Source organism: Parasteatoda tepidariorum, chromosome X1, assembly GCF_043381705.1.
Source record: "Parasteatoda tepidariorum isolate YZ-2023 chromosome X1, CAS_Ptep_4.0, whole genome shotgun sequence".
NCBI lineage: Eukaryota > Metazoa > Arthropoda > Arachnida > Araneae > Theridiidae > Parasteatoda > Parasteatoda tepidariorum.
The window spans coordinates 39,871,750-39,899,109 of NC_092214.1; the positions used below are offsets into that span (position 1 = coordinate 39,871,750).

At 27.1% G+C, this 27,360-nt stretch overlaps 1 protein-coding gene across 2 annotated transcripts in view; it reads right to left on the reverse strand.

Moving 5' to 3' along the window:
• The window catches only part of LOC107451042 (carbonic anhydrase-related protein 10-like), a 277,509-nt gene that overhangs the window by 162,494 nt on the left and 87,655 nt on the right, over positions 1-27,360 (reverse strand). For both annotated transcript variants that reach the window (XM_071187499.1, XM_071187498.1), the window contains exon 3: positions 22,156-22,227. In XM_071187499.1, coding sequence (XP_071043600.1) covers positions 22,156-22,227 — 72 coding nt within the window. The remainder of the gene's footprint in view (positions 1-22,155; positions 22,228-27,360) is intronic.

Consider the following 27,360-nt stretch of genomic DNA (forward strand, 5'->3'; position numbering starts at 1 on the left):
TTATAAGAAGTATTTTATATTAAGTTTATAAGAAGAGATCAACCAAATAAGTTTATATTGAAAAACAACTATTGTTATTAATTATTGTTACTTAAATTAAATTATTTTCGTTAAATATTTAATATAAATATATATTAATATTATAATATATTAATATACATTAATAATGATAAAAAGTATGACATTTGTTGTTATTAAATGATAGAATTCACTGAAAGAATATAAATCTGTAATAAATAAAATAATTTTGTGATAAAAATGATAAATGAGGTTTATCTATCGTCAATACATTGGTCATTCTCATTTACACCTGAAAAAATAGCCAAAAAACACAATTTTTGTAACTGAGCGGGGCTACCCGACACATTTTGAAAAGAGCTGAAAAACATGTTTTTTCAAATTTCCATTTTTTTAAGTTTAACTATTCTTTTTTTGGTTTATTCTTCTTGCATTATTTAATTAGATGATAAAACAATGGAAACATACAAAAATGTTGATTATTAATCAGTATTATACAGAAATATAAGCAATACTCCTTAAGTGGGCCCTATATATATATATATATATCCCTTGAAAAACCACTAGCACAATCATTCGTAATTTAAAAACATACATACAACCATAAAGTTGTTTTTTTTTTTTTATAAACATCATCTTTTAAAATTATGCGTATATCCTTACAAAGTAGTTTATGGACTTTTAACTTTTTTTCCATTTTTAATATACATCGAATTCGAGTGTTACTACAACTTGGAAAAATCTATTATAGACAAGAATTACAATATCTCATAAATGTCTAAAACACATTCTTTGCTTTAGGAAAAGGAGATAAGCTAAAAATTTCATGAAAAAAGGGATCTCTTCAGACCACAAGGTATGATAGATTTTCTTCATATATATACAACATTTCAGTTCTCTTGAATTTACTTTTTCTGTGGACAGAACAGTTTCCGAACCTCAAATTACCTTCCATGTTTTTTCTTATATTATTCTTTTTTACTTCGATAGCTCTCATATTTGCTTTGGTACTTCTTTTTTGGAAAGGAATTGGCATTTAGAGAATTGCTCGAAATCTCGAGAATGAATTTGCCGGATATTTTTTCGCTGATCTCAGTCACAATCTCTTTATATACAATGTAAGCTCTCAGATTCATTAAATAAAAATAAAAAATTATAAAAAGCTTCTCTGATGAAAGAATTATTAGAGATGTATTCTGAATGAGGATTTTATCATCCTTTTAAGATGCTTACAACGTCTACAATTTGATATTTCGTTTGAATATGTTTCATTTCGCTTTTATTTGTTCAAGATAGTTATAGGGAAAATATTTCATTGTAATATAGCATTATATTGTTATTTTCATCACATATCTCTTTAAATAAAAATGAAATTGTTTTCTTATGCCTAGCATACATACTCAGGTTGCATTATAACTTGATAGTTAAGGAAAATCGTGATTAAAAATTGATATTTTTGATTAAACTTTTGTCTTGTGTTAAAAATTGTCAAGTTCTGACTCCCAATAATAGTTTCTACGTACGGTTCCCATTACAAAACTACAACTAACTATAAGAAATAAGAAATAACTTAAATGTTAAAAATGTATATGTAACTCAAAATTAAAAATATTGAGTTATCTAGCTGTAATACTATGGCAATAATGCTATTCACGCATTTATTATCTCAATTGAAATATATTTCTTGACATTTTAATTATTATGTCATATTCTTCATCTTACTTTACACTTTATCTTAATCTTTATTTTTGCTTATTCCAATTTATTAATATTCCGTTTAATTTTTTTTAATTTTCTCTTTATTATCTCACTTAGTTTTCAGCAACAATGCACACTGTGTACATAAGAAATATATAAGATTCCTTTCAATTTTAGTGAATGTGTATAAATTTATAACAGTGCATTATTAAAAATAATTTTTCCCTTGCCTTTTTTTAATTATAACCGAAAGATTATTTGCTTAAAATAATATGATTTGATGTCTTATAGTTGTTACTTTATTATATTTTTTTGTTTCTGCGTGACTTTAAAATTTTATTTTGCATTGTAAATTATGTTCAAATTAAATGCTTGATCTATTCACAGAAATTTTGTTTTTCTACAAAAGTTTATTATTTTTTATTTTAATTCCAGTTTAACAGGAAATCACTCTTTCTCTTCTTTGGAGATGCTATATGTCATCCTTTTCAATTGCATTTTAAATCCCATGATAATGTTCTATGCAAATCTTTAAATCCAACAACTTATTTACTTTTAAGTTTTCCTCGAACTCAAAATAAGGAGTTAAATCCATAGGTGTTTTAAATGATAATATTTTGATATATACTTCTTAATACATAGAAATTATGTTGCTTATTTTATACATTGTGTAAGTAGTACTTGAATAAAGTTGCTACATTTAATTAGAAGCAAAACAACGAAGAACAAAAGTGTTGAGAAATAATTATGATAAGAAAATATGTAATTAGTTGGTCAATAATTGAACAATATTTTAAAACGCACTTCAAAAAACTTAATTGTATTATGCATCATAAAAATACAAAAATTGTGTTTTTCCATTAGTTCAAACATATTGATTGGCGAAATATTCCAAAATTTTGCGTACAGCAATACTCAGTCAAGGGATGTAATTGCATTTTATCAATAACCATGTTTTGTAATGGCGTCATAATGGGCTGTAATTAGGAAAATAAATGAAGAACTATTTTTATGGTATTTTATTATACAACAACATTCCCAATGGATTTAAATGATTATGATTCAGAAGTCATATGAAATTATGTTTCTTAATTGCCAAGGATTAAAACTATTTACCCAAAATTTCGTTCATTAATTATCCTTCTTATTCAGATTAGTTAATTATAAATAGAACAATGATGTGTTTTGAGCGGTAAATAGTCGTTAATAAAGCAGAAAGGGAAAGTAAATTTTAATGATGGTCATTAACTAAATTATTGTTGTTTAAGCATTGTTAAAATAATAAATAGGATTAAAAGAGTAGATTTTTAGTGAAATCAGCTGAATCAGAATAGAAAAAGCAAATTTGAAATATTTTTTTATGATATGAAGTTCAGAAAAGATTATGTCTAATAATTTATTTATATTATTCTTTTTAAAATTTCATCCACTATATAATACTTTTCACTAATTATTTAATTAATATTATTTAATTATATTATTTAATTAATTAAATGTTCTAATTGATTTCACTTGTTGATGTAATATGATAAAGTTACTTGAGCTTTCATTGATTCATATGTAAAAACTGTCTCTTGCGACTTTTTAGAGCAGCATATTTGCAAAAATAAAAAGCTATATCAATCTGAAATTTATAGTTTTGATGAGTAAAATATTTTGCATTGTAATAAATAGTTGAAAATAGGAAGCATATCCCTGAATATTGGTACTTTTATCGCTGTCGCATGCTAGCAGCAGACAGACGATGAATTAAAGCGGAATAAAAACATTTCAAAACTCTAAAATAAAACACATTGTTTTTTAAATATTTTGCAATACTCTTACAAGCATAAAACTTTGGCAGATATAAACAAGTTTTTTAGTTGAAACAAATACATACATTTTGTACCCTTTCATTAAAAAAAAATTAAAAAAGTATAAAAAGATAGTTTGAAAAATACATTTGCTTTGCTTCTTAACAAGCATAGGAATTTTTCAAAAGTATAAATTAATCACAAACACAGCAAAACATTTGCTAAGAGATGAATATGTTATGCAAATTTCTTTATCTTACAACATGCTATATATAAGAAATTCTAAAAATATCTAATAGTAGCTTCTCCCATTTCTTCTATTCCCTGAAGAAAATGAAAAAGTTAAAAAATGCAAAAGACCGTGGCTACTTTTTTTGTGATACTGAAAGCAACAATTTTAACTTTAACATTTGAGTTGTAAAGAATCTAAGAAATAAAACTACTAATGTAGAAAACGATTGCTCTTTTTGACTAGCTGGAAGTATATACTGTGTTACTGAAAAGAAATGCAATATCTTATTGTCAAGGCTAAGTTTAGGCAAGAATTCAAATACCTCCCATCTTTGTTCAACTTATTGTAAAAAACTAAAATATAAATAACTAAATAAATATATTAAAATTGGGTCAAAGACAGAATTTTGGGGGTTTTGTTAGTATTTTTTTGAGCCTAAGTTCTGNTGTCAAGGCTAAGTTTAGGCAAGAATTCAAATACCTCCCATCTTTGTTCAACTTATTGTAAAAAACTAAAATATAAATAACTAAATAAATATATTAAAATTGGGTCAAAGACAGAATTTTCGGGGTTTTGTTAGTATTTCTTTGAGCCTAAGTTCTGTAACCTGTAATCGAAAGTTGGTTTTCTACATGTAAAATGATGTATTTAGTAATATATTTAGTCATTTTATTAGATATTAATGTATATTTCTTTTTCCCGATATAAAACCTACAAAATGTATTGTTCATTATTATATGAACAATATATTATTATACAATTAGTACATAAATATAACTTTCTAAAAATTTATTTGTAAAAGTTAATGTTTTGTGTGCAGAAATGTTTCGTGTATTAGGGAAAAAAATTTTGTCAAAACTACCAGAATATAGTAAAATTTACCGTGTTTCCGGCTCAATAGGGACACCAAAAAGCTCCATAATTTTTATCGAAGTACTTTGGTAAGGATTCTGGTAAAAATAACAATAAAGTATGGTTTTATTATCAGACTCGTCAGTAGTAAATATGGTAAATTTCGAAAAAAGCACTGCTGGATAGTAAACGTGCGATAAAATTTGGTAATTACATCATGACACTTTAGAGAATGGCATTGAAACCATTTATTCCGTTAAATTTAATTATCAATTTTGCACATTTAACTATATGTCTATTATAAAAATAGAAATAAGAACTATAATTTTTAAAACCAGACTTTCCGGTAAAAGGTAACCATAAATAGAAAAATTACCAAATGAATGGTTCAACTACCGTTTTCAACAACTTCGTTTTTATTAACCATATTTATGTTGTTTTTTCTATCATTACCTTACAGTGCGGTAAATTTAAAAGAAATTTCTCCACGTTCATTTAGACCCCAAAGACAGCTATAAAATGGCTCCTTTTGGTTTTTATGAACTTTTAAAGAAAAAATTAAGATTTGACATTTGAAAAGTAATTTTTGTGGCAAACAGAATAGCTGCCCATGATAGTTATCAATATTGATCATGATTAAATAGCACAATCACTATTTAATATACTAAATCGGAATTTATGAATAAAAAAGATGAGAAAATTGTTTTATCTGACAAGAAAAAATCGTAGAACTTATCCAATGAGATTGAAAGGGAATGTGTATAATAATAATAACAGTAAATATTTGTGGAAATATGCTGTGAACACCTCAGCAACTTACTCAAACTAATATTAAAGTTAATTTTCAATTATGGACAATTTAAATCAAGCTATAGGTTTATTGTTTAGAATAATGTCTTAATGTTCAGGTTCAGTAAAATGGGTTTAATGAATTTAAATGAATTTAATCAAAAGCATTTAAATGAATTCAAATTATTTAGGAAGTATTTACATATTTTATAATTTTATCTATTATGTGACATATTATTATACTAATTAGATAGATTTTAATTAATCTTTCTTCCAAATGCTTGTTTAATAGTTTCTTATTAAATATAATTATTAATATTGTTAATATTAACTCTTAATTAACTAAGTAGTACTTAAAAGAGATTTCAACCTTATCACACATTCTTTTGAAAATTATAATTCATGATCTATATTTTATTCAGAAGATTGCAGTAATTTGAACACGATTTGAATTGCATATCGTAAATGTTTGTCAAAGATATCAGGCAAAACTGCAGATGAATATGTTCACAAAATTATTGTGGAAATATTCTACGAGTAATTGACTTAAATTATTTTGCTTAAAACTAATTTCAGCTATGGAAATTGAAATCAAAATCAATTCTGAAAAATTCAATTCAAGTTCAGCTATTGATTCCAAGTTAAGAAAAATATACTATTGAAAAATAAATTTTTCATTTGTTAAAATATAGAGTAATCCCTTCAGTATGAACATCTAACATGAACCTGAACATTGAACATGAACAATGAACATGAACATTGAGCATGAACATTGAACATGAACATTGAACATGAACATTGAACATGAACATTGAACATGAACATTGAACTTGAACATTGAACTTGAACATTGAACATGAACATTGAACATGAACATTGAACATGAACATTGAACGTGAACATTGAACGTGAATATTGAATGTAAACATTGAACGTGAACATTGAACGTGAACATTGAACGTGAACATTGAACGTGAACATTGAACATGAACATTTATCACACTTTTAAATACTTTGAAGTATGGCGCTAAGACTTGCAACAGCCTGAAAACATCGCTATGTTAAATCGCACTCAGATAGTAGGCAACCTTGCAGCAAACATTGTATTTTCGTTTTTGTTTAATTGGCATAGATGGGCTAACAGATTATTAATTTTTAAATTTAAGTAAAAATATTAGTATCAAAGCTTGTTCCCTTAAATATTGAATAAAGGTGTTCAAATACCTTTACAATAATATCGCATATGTTAGCTTTTATTTACAGGTACTGTGAACCTTGTTTTTGCTTTTTATTTCATTCTAGCTTTGTCATAGATCTCAAATGCTACATATTGTTTTCTTTGAAAACTTAATGATCGGGTCTACCTTCCCTTTTAAAGTGTTAAAGAATATATATAAAAGTTTGTGCAAATAAACTTTGTTTCAGTCATGATCATAAAATCTAAATTAATCCTTCAGAAGATGCTTCCTACTCTTGATTTGCAAATTATAATTCACTTTGATTTCAAAAAGTTTTTCTAGTCTTGTTTTGTAAAAGCAGATTCAATCTTGAATTAAAGTCGTTGTTTATGCAAGCATAATGCGAACCTCAGAGCACGTTAACTGGCATAGTTAAATTAAACATTGTTTCATGGTTTATTTGCTATTTATTCAATAACGTGTTTGGGCTTTGTGATAGACGTTGTTGCTGACATTATAATGAACCAGACTCTGCTATCTTAGATGCTATTTTAATTCCTTATCTTGATTAATATGCAGCAATATTATGGTTTAAATTGAGAGAAAACTTTAACATCTTAATAAGCACGTCGTGAATTTGAACAGTTATTTACCAGTTTGGTAATTTGAAGGGCTTAAGATACCAAATATTACGGTTATTTGGTAATAGGACTTTTCTGGCAATATATTAGCTGATGCCATTGGTGAATAGCACTTTTATGATGCACGTGAAAATTAGAGTTAACCTTCCTTTTCAACGAAGACAACGCCTTTTTTCCATACGGACAAATATGTTTTAAATTATTAAAATATTTGAAACTCAAACATTAGTATAAGTGTTAAAAACAATGAATACAGCTTTAAGAATTTGCTCTGTGAAAAATGGAACCTTTCTCCCTTAGTTTATTTTCAATACTCCCGATATGTAGACATTTCTTTTTACACATTCCTTTATTTTGGAAAAAAAATAGGAACTCGTGGGGGGGGGACTTGTTTCTTTCTCTTTTTTCCTTTCCTGAATGCTCTTTTTCCACTCCTTTCTTCTTTTTTTTCGCAGTCCATTATGCATCCCCACTTATACGAAAGAAAGTATTGATAAAAAGTTTTTGCGGCGTTTGCAGTTTTTAGACTCCACGAGTGTGACTACAGCACGCACCTACATATAACTTAGTTTCTTTGTGAATTTGCACTTGAATCACCTTTTGCATTTCGTTTGTTTTGCCCCCTCCCCATCGGGCTATTTTCTTTTATTTACTCTTCTTTTGTTTAGATTTGTGCATTAGCATTAACTCTAAATCAATAAGTTATTTTTATTTTTATTGTTTAAAATAGCTGGATGGGTGATGTTATTGAATGCAATTTTCAGAACAATGATAAACGATTTTTTTTCAAATAATAAGAAATTGTAATGAAACTAATTGTCTGAAACTAGTTTCTGAAACATTTTTTAAATCATAGGGGACATAAATCAAAAATCACGAGGATATTAAAAATAATTGAATCAATTGTGTGTTATCTATGTATTTTTCTTCATATCCTGAAGTGTATGAAACCCTAAATCGTACAACCACCATTTCAACGAAAGATTTTCTCCTTATAAAAAATATTATTATTAAAGTTTATTGTGCTTGAAAAATTTATTATCGTAAAGCACAATCCTCGTATTGTTTAGAGGATTGCGTTATCGTAATAACACAATCCTCTAAAACAATAAGATAATTTTAACTAACTTCAAACGGAGCACAAAACCTTCACTTATAAACTAGTCTTTGATGGCCGAACATTTAAGGCTTGCTTGTAAGTTATGTTTTGTGAAGCATTATTTTTTTTAAAAATCGAAATACCATATTTTTCCGGAAATTAAGAGTTTAATTTTACCCGCTTCAAGTCGGGGTGGTTTTAATAGACTGAAGACAACCTATGGGAATAGTGTAATATTTGAGACATGAGATAATTTAATCAGTATATTAATAAACTGATCTTACGGAGTTTCTCCATAGGGCAGGTATTTACAAATGGCATTTCAGTTTCGAAAAACAACAGTATACAAACACAAAGTGTTTGAAGCACGGAAATGTATCTGATATTTAAATTTCCTAATATTTTTCTTCTTCTATGACTTTTAATGCTATGTCGGTAGTAGTGGAATCATTGAAACTTCATGGCAACCTTAGTTTAAGTTATTATTATTATTACTCTGCAATAAATATGATTCAATTTTTCAGTTTCTACATTCTGTTATGGTTTTAAAACGAAACCAAAATGTAAAGTAACCAAAATGTAATGTAAATGCAAGTAAATTTTTTTTTAAAAAAATAGTTTACATTTTTCTTTAAAATGGCAGGCGAGGGAAAATTTGAACCTGGCTAATATCTTTTTAAGCTGAAATTTCATACCCTCACCCAGAACTTTTACTTAACTCATTTTTCATACTTTTCTTTCATTTTGATGTATTGATTTAGTATTTGTATTAATTTAGTTGTTAAAAGTGAAAAATATTATACTTAGAATTTCAGTAATTTATGGTTATATGAAATAAAGCATGAAACACCGTGTCTTTTTCTATGTTAAAAGTACAATCTTCTTAACCTGGCTCACTTTCAAACAATAATTCTCGAAAATTTCCCTTTTTTTGCTACTATTTGGAACTAAGAGAAACAGTAATTCAACTTTGAAATTTCTTTAATTTGCAAAATCAGTTATTGAAAAAATTAAATAATATGGAAAAATTAAAAAAATTTTTTTTTTTGAATTTTATATTTCAATGCAAATACAAGTCTGATAATTTAACATATTATTATTAGTAAATCTTAGACTGTTTTCTTTTATAATTAATATACACATATGTATAAAAGGGACCCCGGTGTTCCATCTGCGTCAAGGGGTCAAAATCAGGGATTAAATTTAAATATTAATTTTTTAATGCACAGGAATAAATAAGTTATGAAAGCTTTGAGTTAATCAATGTTAACTAAGTCATACTTATTGAATAAATATTGCTTATTGGCCCTTTCTTTCGAGTTAATGCTTGTATTATAGTAAAGTTAGAACAAGTTTCTATAGTAATAAAATGAATTTGAATAAAATTATTTTTTATCTGATTTATATATCAAAACTATTTAAAGTTATTTGCTAAATAATCTATCATTTCTATAAAAAAATAATATTATTTACCAAGCTCGTAAACTCATTAATTTAGAGAGAATAAGGTATAGATTTAAACTTGAAAAATAAATTTTCATAAATAATCTCGTGTTTCCATTTACAAAACCAACCAGAAATGTTCTGCAAATACTAATTTCTATCAACTGTTGATTACCATCAAGTCTTCAAATTAAAGCATGCCCCGAAAAATGTTTCATTCAAGCGTAATCATCGGCATAATATTTCATCTTTCACCGAACCCCTTTAATTGAGTGAATAATGAAACCGCGAATAAACAACGGCCTTTATTAGTAACGAGGCTCATCCGGGAAAGGGACTATGCAAATATTAGCAGTGCAATAACTAACGCACACATCTTAATTTCTCGTCCAATCTTACTCAGGCAGAGGGACTAACCCTACTCAATGGTAATAATCATGCAAACTCTTGTGCACTGTTGATTATCCTCGGGCAATTTCTGATTGAAGGATAGTATGGGGAAGGTAGAGATGTACACGCAGTAATGCATACGATTTCCTTAGAATATTGTGTCAATGGTATCCGCTCTTAATGGAGATTCCAAGCGTAAGATTGACAACGAAGCCCTTTTGACGCCTGAGGGTTTAAAGCTATTCATGCAGTCCAGGCTATTATCGTCTACTAGCTCAGCTGACTACATTATGAGTTTACGGCGGTATAGGCTAACACTACAGCCTAAATTCACACTTCGGAAATATCGGCAGTCTCCGATGTTTGTTGCATAATTCAAAGCCGGGATTCTAGAGTCCCCGTCACGTTTTACATCATGAAAGAGAATTCTGTTCCGTAGTGGTCAAGATGCGATGGCCTATCATAAAATGTGTTTCTGTTTCGGACACTACGAATCTCCTCCACAAATACTTCTTTTCCATTTCAAAAAGCCAGTCCCCTTCTTCTATCTGTCCGCGCCTTCCCCCTTTTTTTTTATCCTTCTTTCGATTCGCTTCGAAAATGGATAAGAAATTCTATGTGTAATACTTGAGTGGGGGTGGAACGGAATGGCTCCTTTCCCCTTCTCGTCCTTTCTTTGGCTTGAAAACTGAAATGTATTTGCCATTTTAGAAGAATACGTTTGAAACATGGGAATTTTTTTCATTTGAAAATTGCTTCAAAAGCACCGCGAAGTATGCATTGAAAAGAGAAATTGTATCGTACTTTTTGAATAGTCATATAACAAAACTTTCCAGTTTTCACAGAACGTAATTTCTGTTGAAATTTAATTATTACAAAATAAAGAGCCATCTCAAGTTTTCTATGACATAGCTTTCAATTTAACAGAAATTGATTACAAAGTATTAGCCATTAACATTGTATATTTATTTTTAGTTATACTATATGCATGTTTGATATCAGAATATACGATGGATGTGAAAAAAAAATGGAGAATATAACTATCTTTTGAATAATGAGTCCCTTATTTAAAAACATATAAAAAATCAATACGTATAATATCAGGGGGGCCGGAAAGTAATGTCGTTTCGGTGCATTTGATATTTGTTATCAAGATTTTATTTTTAATCAATAATGTAGTCACCCTCGTTCGCAACAACCTTTCAATGCCGGATCGAAAATGAACGGAGATTGGACGAAAAAAATTAATTGGTTTTTAAGAGTAACGAATATTTAATGCGCCGAAATGACATTACTTTCCGGTCCCCCTAATTCCTACCAGCTTATGATCATATGTAAGTGATATTAAAAAAAAGCATTTTTTATAACTTCAACATTAGCACCAACAGTTTAGCTATTTAAAATTAATAAATGCTTGAGTAATATCTGGGGTCAGAGTTTTGCTGAATTTAAATCACATGTCTGCTTAAGGCATTTATATTAAAAGTAGGAGAATTAGAATACGGTTGTAATGCTTCTTTAATTTTAATTTCTAGTCAGATTCTTTTTGCGCAAAATAAATTTACTTCATTTAAAAAGCTCAGTTAGTGAGAATACAAAATTATTTTTGAGGTCACAGAACATTTTTTCACATTGCTTTCAAAGTGCTCTCAGTATAATATTAATCGGAATAGATTCTCTGCATTAAAATTATTTTCATGGATTTTCTTTAAATTTCTATGCCTTTTTGGAAAAATTTGTTCAACGTTGAACCATATTATCGATACATTGAACTTTAATATTATACTGAAGTAAAATATGCCGCACTGTTTTACATTGAGCCATAATTCCGTTCAAATTGAGCTGGCATTCTGAAATGGGCATAACATATTTCCTAACATTTAAAAACTAAATTATTATCGTATTTTAACTTCTTCTTTTTCTCCATAAATAAGAAAATAATAAATTCGGGTAATCTTTTTATTTAATAACCTTGACTTGAGATCAGAATAAAATATAAATTTAGAGTTTCCCCTACGTCTGCCTCGCATATTATCATAGAATTCGAAAACCGTTACATGGTTGTTAAATGCTTTCATTTCATTGAAAATCATTATTATTTTCAATTTTTTTTCTGCCAATTCACTCGAATGCGTAAGGCAGATCAAAAGAGTCTTAGAATGAAATTGAAGCAATTAATAGCCAATACATGGATTTAATAGCCAATAATAGCCAATACACTTTCCTTGTAGAACAATATTCTAACGTACATGTGACACATTTGCATTTTCGAAGGATGGAGGTGTCCTGTGGTGCTTGTCTGAGTAGCACACTAGCCAGGCCATTTTCAGAATTTTGTTATTTCATAAATTCACGTATATAATAAAAATGCACAATATTTGCAAAAGTAAAAGATTTTTATTACGTATCAAATTTGATTCTTCATTAAAGCAGCTTATGATATTTAATGTACAATTGCATGCCTATGTTACTTTGAATTTGAATAATGGACAATTGAAAATAAAGCAATCAGCATTTCAATCAACAAATCTTCATCATATGAACCATAATACTGCGCAATCAATTTTAAGAATTACGATTATATGATTAAAATTAGCACCCGATTTCCAACACATTTGTACAATGTTATGATACATGTTGCAATAAATTTAACAATTTACCTACATTTTTAAAAAAATTTTTTGGTTAGATGAGATTTTACAGTGAGAAGCTACATTGCATTGAGAAAAAGGTATTTTAAAAACTACCAGAATAGGGTAAAATTTACCGTGTTCTCTGGCTCTATGGGAGCTTCAAAATCATTTTAAAGTAAAGCTTTTTTCAACGTAACGCTTTGGTAATGACTCATGTTGAAATTACCAATAAAATATGGTTTTATTATGATACTGCTAAGCAGTAATTTTCGTAAAATTAAAAACCACTCTACTGGGTAGTAAACTTAATAAATTTACTATCCATAAGAACTTTGAAAAACCGTTACAACAGTGTAGAGTTTATTATTACTGTTTTTAGAAGAAAAAAATACGGATTTTACAATATAATATAACTGAGATTGTGAAATGGAAACTAAGTCCAAGAGCTTCTTTATATAAATATTTATATCTGTTATTTTCTTAGCTCTACAATACATTTTCAAAACTTAAATGCTTCCCTAGATTTAAAAATGTTGAAGACGCAATGATTTATATTGCGATGGGTAATGACAAAATATAAGTTTCCAATTAGTTTCTATCAATATTATTTCCCATTTATTTAGCTGAAAACTTAAGTCATATCCTAATCACTATTTCTTAAACAACTAAAAAAATGATCGTCTAGTAAGCTCTTAAATGAAAACTAATGTCTTCAAAGTATTGAGTATTTAGGAGACAAATTTATGGATTAAAAAACATCAGTTACGTAAGTAATAAGTTATGTGATCTTTTCCTTACGAAACAAATGTTAGATGAATCAGATTATAAATATAAATCACACAAAGGCAAACTAAGTTGACGGTAAGGAAAGACAAAAATCTTAAAGAATTAAACGCAACGTTTCTCCAAATAATTAACCTTCCTTAGTAATTTTTCACACCCTTTCTCAAAAATGTTTTACGCGTCAGAGGATACTTTACTTTTTATATTTTCGAAAGGAGATTCTTATCGTTTGATAAAGACAATTTTGTCTCATTAAAAACGCTTGTTTCACTAAATCATTTTATCCTATTGCAATCTTTCAAGCTGAACATTCAAATGCAGCCATTTAAAAAAAGAGAAATAAATCACAAACGCTAGTTACAGCTCATTTAATTTCTAAGATGTATGTGCGTGTTTTTCTGCATTTATGATTCGGCCGTTCAAAATAAAAACAAATTTCTTAATTCAATATATGAGAATAAATGAAAATTGTCTTAAATCTTCTTGCTTTTCTAAATTTCTTCCTTTTTTTTTTAGCCAAGCACATATTTGAAAAAAAAAGTATGATAACCCTTTTGATTAGTTTCCTGAAAACTAGCATGATTTTTTTTTGATAAGATAAAAGTATTAATAAAGAAATATTATTTTCTCGTTAGGCAAGTTAAAGTTTTGAGAAACCTTATTCTTGTGACTTATCGCGAGAAAAATATTTTTTAGAGTATCGTTTTACTTTTGTAATGATGGAATAATATCATAATTAAAGAGTTTTACAACAACGGGGTTGAATACTTTTAAAAAAAATGGACGAGCTGATTCTTTAAACAGCGTTGTTTTCTGTTATAAAAATCAGAGTTTCTTATTTCAATACAATTATTTCTTGAATGAAGAGTAGAAAGAAATTGGAGTACAACATTGTAAGGAGCATTGAGCAAACATTTTGCAAATAAATAATCGTTAATATTCTTCCATTGCTTTTTTAAATATTTTTTCTTATGACAAATCTGTTATAATGAGCTTTAAAATTTGTCGAGGTAAAATATTTTATTGTTAAAATAGTTTATTTGCGTTCAATTTATTATGGTAATTCAAAAAGAGACACAATTTTTTGATCAGTTTTGTACAATTTGCGTCCTTTAAAAAATAGATTGTTTTCACAAATTATATTAAATTATTAATAAAGTAATTATGGTGAAGGAATATTCAGAGGGTTCCATTTTATGTTGAGATGGTGGTTCAGGTGGTTGGAGTTTATATTGTATAGTGGGCCAAGTTGAAGAATACTGACAAATTGAAGATTGCGATGAAAACAGAAGATGATGAATATAATACTTGAACTGGATCAGAATTAATAAAAAGCTTTTATTTTATATACTTGCAGAGCTCGAGGTACCAAATATACATATTATCCATAAGAATTTCAGTTGAATCAATTTTGCATAATAATATTAATAAGGACAGGCCGTGGGAGACAAATCAACCTGCCTAATCAAAAGCCAAATTAAAAAGTACGTGTAATTTGTTCCCAACGGGCACAGAAGCATGTTTAGGAGATCCAAAATTGGCGATTTAATAAATTATAACATAGCCAAAACAAAGCCAACCAGCATATCAATATTAGGTTTAAAATAATACCTTGGCCATCACGAGTCGCCAACAAATTTATGAGAATTATTACAACTATGCAACTGAAACATTTTTGCGGTTAGAAATTAGAATAAAAGTTATAAATAGATTTTAATTTTGGATTAGTAATGAAATAAAAAGTATCCGTTGCATTGATCTATAAGAGAAGGATAAATATTATATGTTCATGTTCGTTTTTAAAAGATTAAGTCTTTGATTTATTTTAAATGTAATTCTATTAATAAAAAAAAAGCTTAAGTAATGAAAGATATTTTAAAAGATAGAAAATAAATATGTAATGCCAATTGTGGTATCACAGTAATATAATTTTCTGTTCTAGTAACGATAGTGAAATTTAAAAAAAATGACTTTTTCAAAGTGATTTTGAATTTTTTAAACGCTTTGGTATCGAACATTTGCTAAGGAAATTACGTGAAATTTCATAATTTAGCAAATGAATATTCAAAACATATTTGAATGAGGAGCAGTATGTTCTTCGAGCAGTAAATTGAAATCCATTTCACATTTAAAAGTAGTTTTTTTATTTCATTAAACTGTATAGGGTGATGGAACTTTATTTCTGAAGTACTTAACATTAAAAATAAGATATCTTAAAAATCATTTATCAATAATTAAAAACTCATTTATTGTTTCCTTGGAGTTGTTTTCTTCTAGAGTTTATTTCAAATGACGAATAAAAGTAAAAGCATTTCCTCAACAGCCCATCATGAGCTAGGAGGGCCATGGAGGTTAAAGTTCTACGTGACCAATGGCATGATTACAGCAATATCTTCAACATTACGCAAAGTTTCCTTTTGCTCAATCTGAAACTTGGTGGGCTTTAAGTAGCTACGGAAGATTTCCCGGAATTCTTAATATTGATAGGTCAGTGCCTTACCTAGTATTTCATTGTCTTTTCGAAAAGCAAATACTATTTTTTTTTTACTTTTGCGGTGATTTTAGTACTCTCTTTAAAACAATTTTTTTTCTTCAAAAATATGTCTTTATATTTAAAAATAGTTTTTTTGAAAGATAAACCGCTTTTGGAGCAGAGAGATTAAAAAATAGTCTTAATTTTTTTCAGTACTTTTTTCTAAATTTAAGTATTAAGTTATTTTTTAAGCGGAATATAGTATATCATTTTACATTTCTTTGGGATGTGAACTGTTGTCTAACATAACTTTGATAGCTGCAATTTTTAATATATTTCTAACAGAAAACAAAAATGAATTTGTTCAAACTAGGATTAATTTACGTTAGAAAACATGTAAAATTGAGCTAGCAGAATTTTTAATGGAGTAAGAATGAATATTTTCGATCCAAATTTTTTTTGTTGCTTCTTCTAACTATTTTCATGTTTTCCTACGAATGTGTGTAAGTTAACTTACAAAAATTTAACTCAATTTCCATCGGTATTTTTTTTAATAACCCGAAAATTTTTGGCACGTAAGAAAGCGGTATCTAAATTTCTGCACGATAATTGATTAAAATGCAACATCTAGTTAAGGCATAGTTCTAATTAGATATTTTTGTTTATTATATCTTATCTAGTTTTATTTATACTGAATCTTATCATATCAATATGCGACTTTCATGTTTTAAAAGGATTGTTTATGTTTCTTAAAAGGAATGTTTTCTATCGTGAAAAAAATAATAATTCATTTAATCCTACTCTTAATTAATTCAATCATTAGTATTTTTCCCCGATTAAAGTTACGATTTATTAAGTTATTTATAACTTACACTACAATAAAATTAAATGTTTGAAGCAGGTTTAATATGCAAGCAAGCTCAAAATTTTCTCGCCAAAGAAAGCAAAAGCTTTTTCTTTCTTTTTTTTCCCTTTTTAATGTGTGACAAGAAAAAAAGAAGAGCACCAAAAGTAAAAATTAAAAAAATAAAAAATTTACCAATTAAGATAATTAAAATTTTAAAAAATTTAACTGTAATGAAAATAATTAAATAATCCCAAATGAGTTTCTGCTAAATACACTTTGCTGTTAATATTAGTTACAATTCTCATGGCTTGAACAAATTAATTAATGTATTCTTGAGATATTAACATTTCTTCCTCATTCTCTTGTCAATATTCATCCTGTAATTCCAATGGAACTATAAATATTTTCTTCTACTTCTTTTAGATATTTGTATCTTACAAGAAATGTTGTACTTTAATTTTATTCATCTAATTAAATGAACAAATCATACATTATTTGATCCTTTTCGAATGTAAATGTGTATTTAAAGCAAGCCTTATGTTTCAGCATTTCGATGGGTCTGATTTCAGTTTTAATAGCCTGTCTAATTGAATTTCTAAACAGTTTGTATACTTAATTTAAAAATTAATTTTTAAAAGTAATTTAAAATAATTCATAAAACTTACTTATTAAAAATTGTAGAAGATACATTAAATAATTCATGTAAATAATTTTTCAAGTAATAATTAGATCAAATAATTAGATTATATAATTTACTACATGTGATTAACTTGATTAGATTCATAATTTAATACAGACCAGATAAATGACTTTATAACAAATAATGATTTAATAATTCAGTTATTAATAAAATTTATAAATCAATATTCGAATTTCTTATTTAATAATAAATATATAACTTGCTAGGATTAATTTTTTTATCATTCAGACATAAAATAATCCTTTTAAGCTCGAATAGATTTTAAACAAATATAACCTTTAATTAAATGATAAAAGTATTACTGGTACTTATATTGACATTAAGTTTCTACGCAAAAGTAAACCACTTTTGCTATAAAACTAATTAAAGATAGGAAAATAGTATTTTTAATTAAAATTCGGCTTAAGACAACATTGGACTTTTACCATCTTGATAATAAAATTTTCACCGGAAAGTAATATTAAAATAAATTGTGAATATTTCCAGTAATTCCACCCTCATCCGAAGCAAATTCAACCGATCTTCCCATTTAAAATTGTCGATTAGACTACATCAAAATGTTCATACTAGCTCAAGTAAAAGTTTTACTCGTTTCTTCAATTGTGTTATGCAAATTTACAGAAAATGTCAGCCAGAAATGACGTAGAGATCTACTCAAAGCAAATAACGGTAGGGGAATTTTCACGCAACAATTCCAAACTTAATAAGAGAAAGTAGAGTAAATTTGTAAAGATGGGGGTTGTAAAAGAGCATTCTCTAAACTAGCCCATTACAGCGCGAATAGTAATGGGCCGATGCCGTGAGCAATTCGTAAAAAGGAAGGTCAATCCAATAAAAGACTATATTGTGAGCAGGATCAAAATTTTACAAAAGCACGACCAAGCAAAAACATTTTCTTTTGATTCGAGGCTCTTTTGTGTTAAATGTATAATATAGAAAGTTCACGCAGCAAATGTGTTCAAAGATTTATTTATATTCCATGGTTACTTTTCTTCTTTAGATTTGGAATTGTATTCAAGGTGAATTTTTCATTTTTTTTATTTATTGTAATTTCGCTAAATTGCCTCATTTTTATGAATTTCATCGAAAATTGGTGCAAAATAACTCTTAATAGTAGACAGAGAAAACTGAAAAAAATTGTCAGCTTCGCAAAACAACACTTTTTCCGTTTCATTTTTAATGTGATTTTGTGGAATTGTCGTGGAAAAATAGGTATTTTTGTATTGAAGGTTGTTGTTAGGGTAACTAGCACGTAAAATCTTTTGAAATTCTTTTCTTTTTTTTATTTATTTAATTTGTAGAACTACAAATACAATATAAATTAATTTTTATTTAATTTCCTTATATTGAAATTGCTCAATTTTGCATTAATAGGTACAGTTAATATCGTTAAATGTATAATATAGAAAGTTCACGCAAAAAATATGTTCAAAGATTTTTTTTATATTCAGCTATTACTTTTCCTCTTTAGATTTCGAATTGTTTTCAAGGAGGTTTTTTCTCGCTTTTATTTATTATAATTTAACTGAATTGCCTCATTTTTAGGAATTTTATCAGAAATTGAGGCAGAACTGCTCTTAATAGTAGACAGAAAAAACTGGAAAAAAAATTTTCGTCTTTACAACACAATAGCTTTTACGTTTCATTTTTAATGTGATTTTGTTTAACGGTCCAGGAAAAATATATAATTTTGTATTGAGGATTGTTGTTAGGGTTACCAGTAAGTAAATGCAAATTTTTTGATATTCTTATTTATTTATTTTTTACTTTGTAGAACTACAATACAGTATAAATTAACTTTTATTTAATTTCTCTCATTTGAAATTGCTTAGTTTTGTGTAATGTGTACAGTTAGTATCGGGTAATAATAAAACCTTCACCATCGGCCAGAGGGCGACTAAGTTTTACAAATGGCAATTAGAAAGTTGCATGTCAGCCATCATCCAATAGCCACTTTAATTATTGAAAATGCAATGTGCATTTTGCAAATGCAATGTACTCTTTCGTAAAAACATAACTATGGATATTTTATGTTAGTCTGAAAATGTTTTTTTTTTCACAGAATTTTCTCAAAATCAATTTTCATGACAGAAATGAACCATATATTGTTTATAATATATTTAGAAATACTTTAAAAGAAATGCTTAATATTCCTAATATCAACAGTTTTCAGATTCCTTTAAAATGTCCAAATTTTGAAAATTACAAAGTTTTAGATTCTGCCCACTGTTGAGATGTTTCAAACTGGCCATAGAAGTGTAACAAAATGTTCTATTTTTGCGTTATAACAGTTATCATTTTGGAAAAGTCAATATTTACTGAAAATAATATGAAAAATTTATAATATAACAGCTTCATTCAACTTTATAGTTAATATAATAAATTAGCATTTTGTCGATATAACATTATTTACCAAAACTTTCAAAAGTTTCTTATTTATTACATTGACTATGATCATTTTTGTAATATAGAAAGTTGTATTACATAAAATATTGAAAGATTTTGAAAATTCTGATCGATAGTATTATTAAGCTATTATTTATTTTCTTTTATAGAATAAAAAAATATATAAATAACAATAAAAAGCAAGTAAAAATTTGGATACTAAAGAAAATAAAAATAACTTTTTTATTTCTTTAAAAATTATAAAAAATACATAAAAAACGGATATTTCTATAATAGTGTAGATTATTGAAAATTGATCATAAAAAATCTATTTTTGTACCAAGAAAAAATATTGATATGCTTTAAAATGCAGCATACATAAATCGCACATCATATGCTATTTTCCAAAGCAGTTTACTTTTAAAATGAATAGTAATCCTCATTATTTTAATCTTTTTAATATTTTTTTAAATTGCGAAAAACTCTATTTAAAGGAAGGAAAGAATTGTATGATTTAATGAAATTTTCTTTTATGTTTAAGTTACATTCCTTTGTAAAAAGGAAAGCGACAAAACTTCTTTTGAAAAAAAAAATCAAAAATCCTCCTGAGTTTTTCTCTTAGCTCCTCATAGTTCATTACACTGAACAAAAACTTGAAACAAAGGAAGCGGCCATTTGATTAAAAAGTTCATTTACACATTCAATTTTTATTTGAAAGAGAAAACTTGATTCTTAAGTCAGAAAAATAAGACTAAGAATGCTAATTAAAAACATACTTTTTCTTAAACTTTATTATTTTTGTAATTTAAGAAGTGAAGTGGTACATCTGAGTTTATAACAATACGAATCTACGTTAGGGTTTTATTTTAAATACATTTTACGAGTTTATATAAGATGAAAGTTAGATAACTTAAATTCAACTTTTAAAATATTTTTTCGTAATTTTAGCATTTAAACGAAGGAAAAGATTTAAACTTAGAGAAATACATGTTTTTTTATGTACATATGTTCCATTATATACTAACACATGTTTCATTACTTAATAAAACATTAACATATTTTTGTTTGAAGTACGCGTATTTTAGAAGCCTTTACTGACTACCACCTGCCAGTTTCTAATTATTTAATTTAAACCTTTTCTAGGTCCTACAATGTAAGAAATTCTTATTCAAATTACAGTAAAAAGTACCGGCACTCAGGGAGTCGGTACTTTTTACCGCAAAATTCAATTTTGCTGAAAAATCTGATAAATAGTAATTTTTGCAGTATATACTGTAAAATCACTGAACCCTAGAATTAATTAAATATCACTGTATGGATTATGGTATAAAACATTCTCCGCTAAAAATGTATTTTGCGAAAGAAATAAAAAATATTCCACAATATTTTTTTCCTTACGATAAAAAGGGTTAAGGGTACTTTTATAAAGAAAAATATTACAGATAACCTAAATTCAATCACTAAAATATTTTAATATAAATAATTATAACATCAATATTTTTTAAATTTCCTGCATTAAAATTATTCTAATTATGCACTGAATAAACTAGTTTCGTAATTAACAACGTCAGACAAGATAATTTCCGAATCATCTACTCTCATTTATTTTATGTTACTGTAATTCCGTTGCTGTTATTATTTCTAAACATGTCATAAATATATATCATAAAAACATGTCATACAAACATGTCTTCTCATAAAAAATAATTTTATTAATATAAAAACTGAAATTCCCGCAATAGTTTTATCAGCAGTAAATATTGACTAGATTGTATCAATTTCGAAGATAAGGATCAATCTAAGTTCAACCACGAATATATTACTCAATAAATAATGTATTTGATACATTTTTAAGCTTAGTTTTCTAATGCAATTTAAGTAAACATTGAAGAAGAAACTGCGTTTGTAACTAAATATTTCAGATAAAAGAATCCATGAATCTGACATGCTTATCTTGGTTTATTACGTCTTTACGCGTTCATTGTGGGATTTTTTTATGTGCAAAACTCCTCATGATTTTAAATTCTGAAAACTTTTTCAGATTTTTCAGATTTTCTGACATTGTGAAAATTTTAATGTTTGTATACATGTAAAATCTAACTCTTAACTACAAATTTCTTTGCATTACATCCAGTATAATTTTAATCAACATTAATTAAATATTAATAACATGAAGTATTTTTAGTTGGATGAAAACTTGCCTGATATTCCGTCATACGTCCACCAGTCTTCCCAGCTTGTTGATCCTCCCGAATAAACGTAGGTGGGAGATCCTGAAAAGAAAAAAGCCAAAATTAATTTACTGGCTACAAGCGTAAAAATTACAGCCAAAAATGTCAGTGGTCAGATAATCAGTACTCTTTGCCGCTAAATTTTATGGAAGAAAAAATCTGATAAACAGTAACTTTCACTGTAATATTTACTGCAAAATCACTGAATCACCGTAATTAAAATTGGACTGTTAAAATTCCGGTATAAGATTTTAGGGTAAAAATAGATTTTACGGAAAATACACCCAAAATTCTAGCACGTTATACTATAACTTGATCCGGAATTGTTACTTATTGCAATAATTTATTACAGTGTATTGGCAAAATAATTTAAAGGTGATATATAAGTATCACTATCATTTGATTTTTCTTTTTTGTAATAGTACAATACGTTTTAAATAATTTTTCCAAAGTTTTTTTTTTTTTTTTTTTGAAAAAAAGAGAAAAAATTTTTTGCTGCAGAAGAACAAATATCCTCTAAAGCTTATCGTGCCGGGCATGGAAATAAGAGAAAAAAGTTCATTTTTAACTACCTTTGAACTCGGTATAATTTCTAAAATAAATAATGTACTGATTTTTATTGAAATGTTTCACTTTGTCTCCAGAAAAATTGAGTGTGAAGAAAATGAATATTTATTTATTTACTAAATTTATTTATTAATTTATTTATTTTTTTTTTCGTTTTTTGTTTTCTTTATTGCAAATTAATTTATACAGCAAACACATGGCCGGGAATTCTCCGAAAAACTTGCTTTTTTATATATAACTATGCAGAAGCTTATTTAATAAAATATATTTTATTTAATTACAAGATGTTATTACTTACAAATTAGTAGGTGAGCGTTCAACTAAAGTTCATAATTTGTTTGTTAAAATCACTTTATATTTATTTTTACACATCTTTGATGCAGTTCACTGCAAATATTTTAAGCAAAAATAATTTATTTATAACTTTTAATTAATTGCTGCTGATAATAACTTTTATACTCTATTTGTTTTATCAAACAGTGAAAATTTTGTGAATTTTGGTAATGAGATTAAGAAGGATTCTCCGTGCAACTTTTTATTGACCTAACTAAATGCTCAATAAAATGACCAACAAATGACCTAACTTTATGTAAGGTGATTTTTTTCCATATACATCTTTGTTTGCTGATTTTTAAACACTAGGATAAATTTCTTGCTTACAGAAAAAATTAGTCTCTTTTTGGTTGTAAGCTAAATTAAATCTGCAATTAATTTACTCAGTTTAGTGGATTTCTGAGAAGTCGTACATTTACTATTCATTTTTCTATTTCCTCTGATCTTACAATTATTTATCATGCTTTTATACGATGCATATACAACGTTGAAATTATGATAAAATGCTTAAAAAAATGTCATTTCCTTGGAGGGATGTTTAAAAAAATATAATCCCCATAAAATGTTTAAAAAAATCAATCATCCATTTAATACCCCATGATTACAAGAAAATTTATTAATTAATTTCAATTTAATTAATTACAAGAGAATTTAATAAAAAATAGCCAGTTTATTACAAAATATTTATTTTTATTTGGATGAAAGTTTTATTTATTTCATGAAATTAGCATCTTCGGATCTGTTTCAATTTTATGTCAGCCTAAAAAAATTGCATTTTATACGTAGCGTTACAATGCAATATTAAGCATTGTATCATTTTTTAAGCATTTTTGTTCAGATTTTTTATAATTAATATTTTTGAAAAAATACGAAAACATTGACGTTTTTTAAAAAGGTTGCAAAATTAATTTAATTTCTTTTAAAATAAATACAAAACATCGGAATAAAAAATTAAAAATTAATGAGAAGATTATAAAAATAAATAGTTAAGCATTACCTAAAAATTGTTTTCTTTAAAAATTCTCCGATATTCCTTAAAAGAGAAAACATTCTACGTTTAGATACATGGTTACTTCATATGTTTTCAAAAGTGTATTCATGAGCACATTTCTCTCTATTTTTTCTTTCTTTCGTTTCTTTTGAAAATTTCAACATTGTAAAAAAAAAAAAAATAAAAAATAAAAAAAATACTCTCCTGTGTATTGTGTAACCTTTAAATCCAGTTTTCATCTATGAAAGAATTGATTCTCAAAAAACCTCCTGAATTTATCTTTTTTATATAAAGAATAAAGGTTGAAGAAAAGATTCGGTAAAATTCCCTTTTTATTATGCCTATTTAATGTGTCCTTAGAAAAAGGACTTAATGCATAGGCATTGAAGTATCTAGATTTCCAATTCCTTTATAATTAAATATATTAGTTTCTCATCAATACATTAACTTTTAAACGATAAATTTTAGGTGTAATTTAATAATGAGCTTATAGCATGCTTCTTTATAAAATTTGAAGTTAAATTCGTATGAAATAAAGTAATTTTGAGTCATATTTAAAATAACGCTTTGAATTAATAATATAATAAGATATTACTTTATTAAAAAAAATATGCAGATTGAAATGAAAATTGACATATTTCAAGTGCTCAAAAGTGGGAGGCTCGTTGTCAAGGTTTTCCAGATGTAAATGAGAAGAAGCAAAAGTGATTTGAGAGATAAAACGAAAAGTTGCTAACAGAAAATGGAGAAACAAATGGTGAGAAACAAAACTGAAAAAAATGCTGTAGCAGAAAGTGCAACAAAAATGAAAAATTAAAAAACAGAGCGAGAAAAACAACTGTGACTGAGATGGCAAATCAAAGTGAAATGCCTTTCCACGCGTTAACGTCCTTAACAAGGGAATCAGGGTTCATATGAATGAAGCAACGTTCTAGGGCAGCAATATAAGCTGATGTGACAGGAGTGATAATAATTTTGGCATTTTTGAAAATGAATTTATGCCCAAGATTCCAACAATGTGCAACAATTGAAGATTTATCGATTTTTTGATAACCGACATATCGTGCACCTCACGTCTAAAATTTAAAGCATGTTTGGTTTGTCCAATATAGCCAAGGTCGCACTGGCAAGACATGCGATAAATTCTTCAGCTATTTTAAAAACTGAATGTTAGGAGACTCATGGGCTTATAGGAGAGACTCACAAGACTTATAAAAGACTTAAATTTAAGTTTGTTAAAAGGGCCATAATTGACTTTTAAAGCCAAAACGAGAAAGGAAGTTAGCAATTTTTTAATAAACGGGAGAAAAAAATGGTAATTTAACAAATTCATGTGTAAGAATTAGAAAATGAGGGTATTTGGGTCTAGTGAATTTAGCAAAAGCTAAATCAACTATAGGAGGTTTAAATTCACTGTTAACAGCAAGTTTTCCGCGAAAGTTCGAAGCTTAAAGAAAAGGAATCGGAGCAAAGGTTAAGTGACACAAAAATGAATGTATGAAGTGCAGAAATTTTCTAAAAATAAAATTGATTCGAATTAAAATGAGTGTGCAAAGAGATAGCAAAATGTTTACGAAAAACAAAGGTGAAAAGTTATCAGCGTGTTTAGTTACAGGAACATCTGAATTTCTGTAAAGTTGAATCAATTTATGCAACTAAAATAAATTGAATGCTGAGGTTTACCAAGTTAACAGCAGAAAATAACTCTTGAGAGTCTGTATCACTGATTACTAAGACATTATTCTACTAAAGTCTACTAAGACAATAAGACTGCCGTCAGATATTTTTTCCATCATGACAATTTGAAAAATTTAAAAGCTTTTTCTTCGAAATAATGCATGAATATATCACAAAGAATGGGAGAGAGAGGAAGTTGCCCATGACTAAATCCTCAGCTTGTTTGTAGAAAATTACAGTTGAATTAAAAACCGTATGCTGAACACAGGAATTGACAATGGAAATAATATTTTTAATTTTAATAAAATTATAGTGAAATTCTTGCTTCCGTAGTTTTAAACAATCAATAGCACTAGAAATGGGGACATTAGTGAGGAAAAAAAAATAACACCAAGAGAAAGCATAGTTTCGTTAGAGAGGAAATATGTGCTAGTTTGAAAACAAAATCATAGGAATTTTTTATAGCATGGATATTTTAAAAGTTAGAGATGAGATGATGCTACCTATATAGCGAGTAAGTTTACAGCACAAGGTATCAGTGTTAAAGACTATCAGTCTAAAAACCAGTTAAGGTTTGTAAACTTGAGGGAGGACATAAAAACAGGCACGATTTTAACAGAACGAATAGCATTACGTTTAGTGCAGTCCGAGAAAGTGAAAGATTTTTTTTATTTTCTTTTGTTCTTAATAGTAGTAGAATGAGAAAGGTTAGAGTTAGAAGACGACATATTTTCAACATGATTCTAGTAATCAGATTTGTTGAGTATAGCAGTTTACCCACCTTTACCTGCTTTGGTAATGAAAATGCCAGAATGAGAATTAAGTTCATTAATTGCTTGTTTTTGAGGGTAGTTGAAATTAGATTTATTTTAGGACCTCTTCTTGTGTTTCACGAAATCTAATAGAAGATAAATAAAATTAGAAGAATGTTGGGTTAATGGTTTGACTCTAGGAAGCAATTGTTGATTATCCAAATCAGATAATTCAATATTTTGCTAAGCTGCTGAATTATCGAATCATTTTATAACCTTGCAAATGCTTAAAAGAAACGTTTTAAAACATAAGTGGGGAAATGTTTTCTTAGTGGGTTAGTTAATTAGTACAGTTTCATAAACATTTTGCTGTTTTTAATGTATAAAATTAATAGCTCAGTTCTAAAAGTTTCAAGCAAGGCATCAATGCAAACATTACAATAAAAAATATTTTATTTTCAAAATAGAAATAGAATCTTATCGTGATTGATCAAGTTATGTTCTCTTGAAACTTACTGTGTGAACCATCTCTCCAAATAAATGATTTGAAAGAAATGGTATTTTCTGTATGTAAGTTGAATGAAAAAATTAATAATATAACATTCATAAAGGTAGCACATATATTTCTGCGTGTATAAAAATGTACATACAGAGCACAAAAATTGAACACTTTATTTTGGTTGCTGGGAACTAAAATTATAAGCAGATACTTAAAAAAACAATTGGAATAGACATTTCATTATTCCTTAAAAAGTATTATGTGAAAGTTTAAAATATTCCGTAACTTTAAAAATATTTTAAAGAAATTTTTCTGAAGCATTAATAAGAAAATGCTTTCTCTCTGGGATGGAAAAT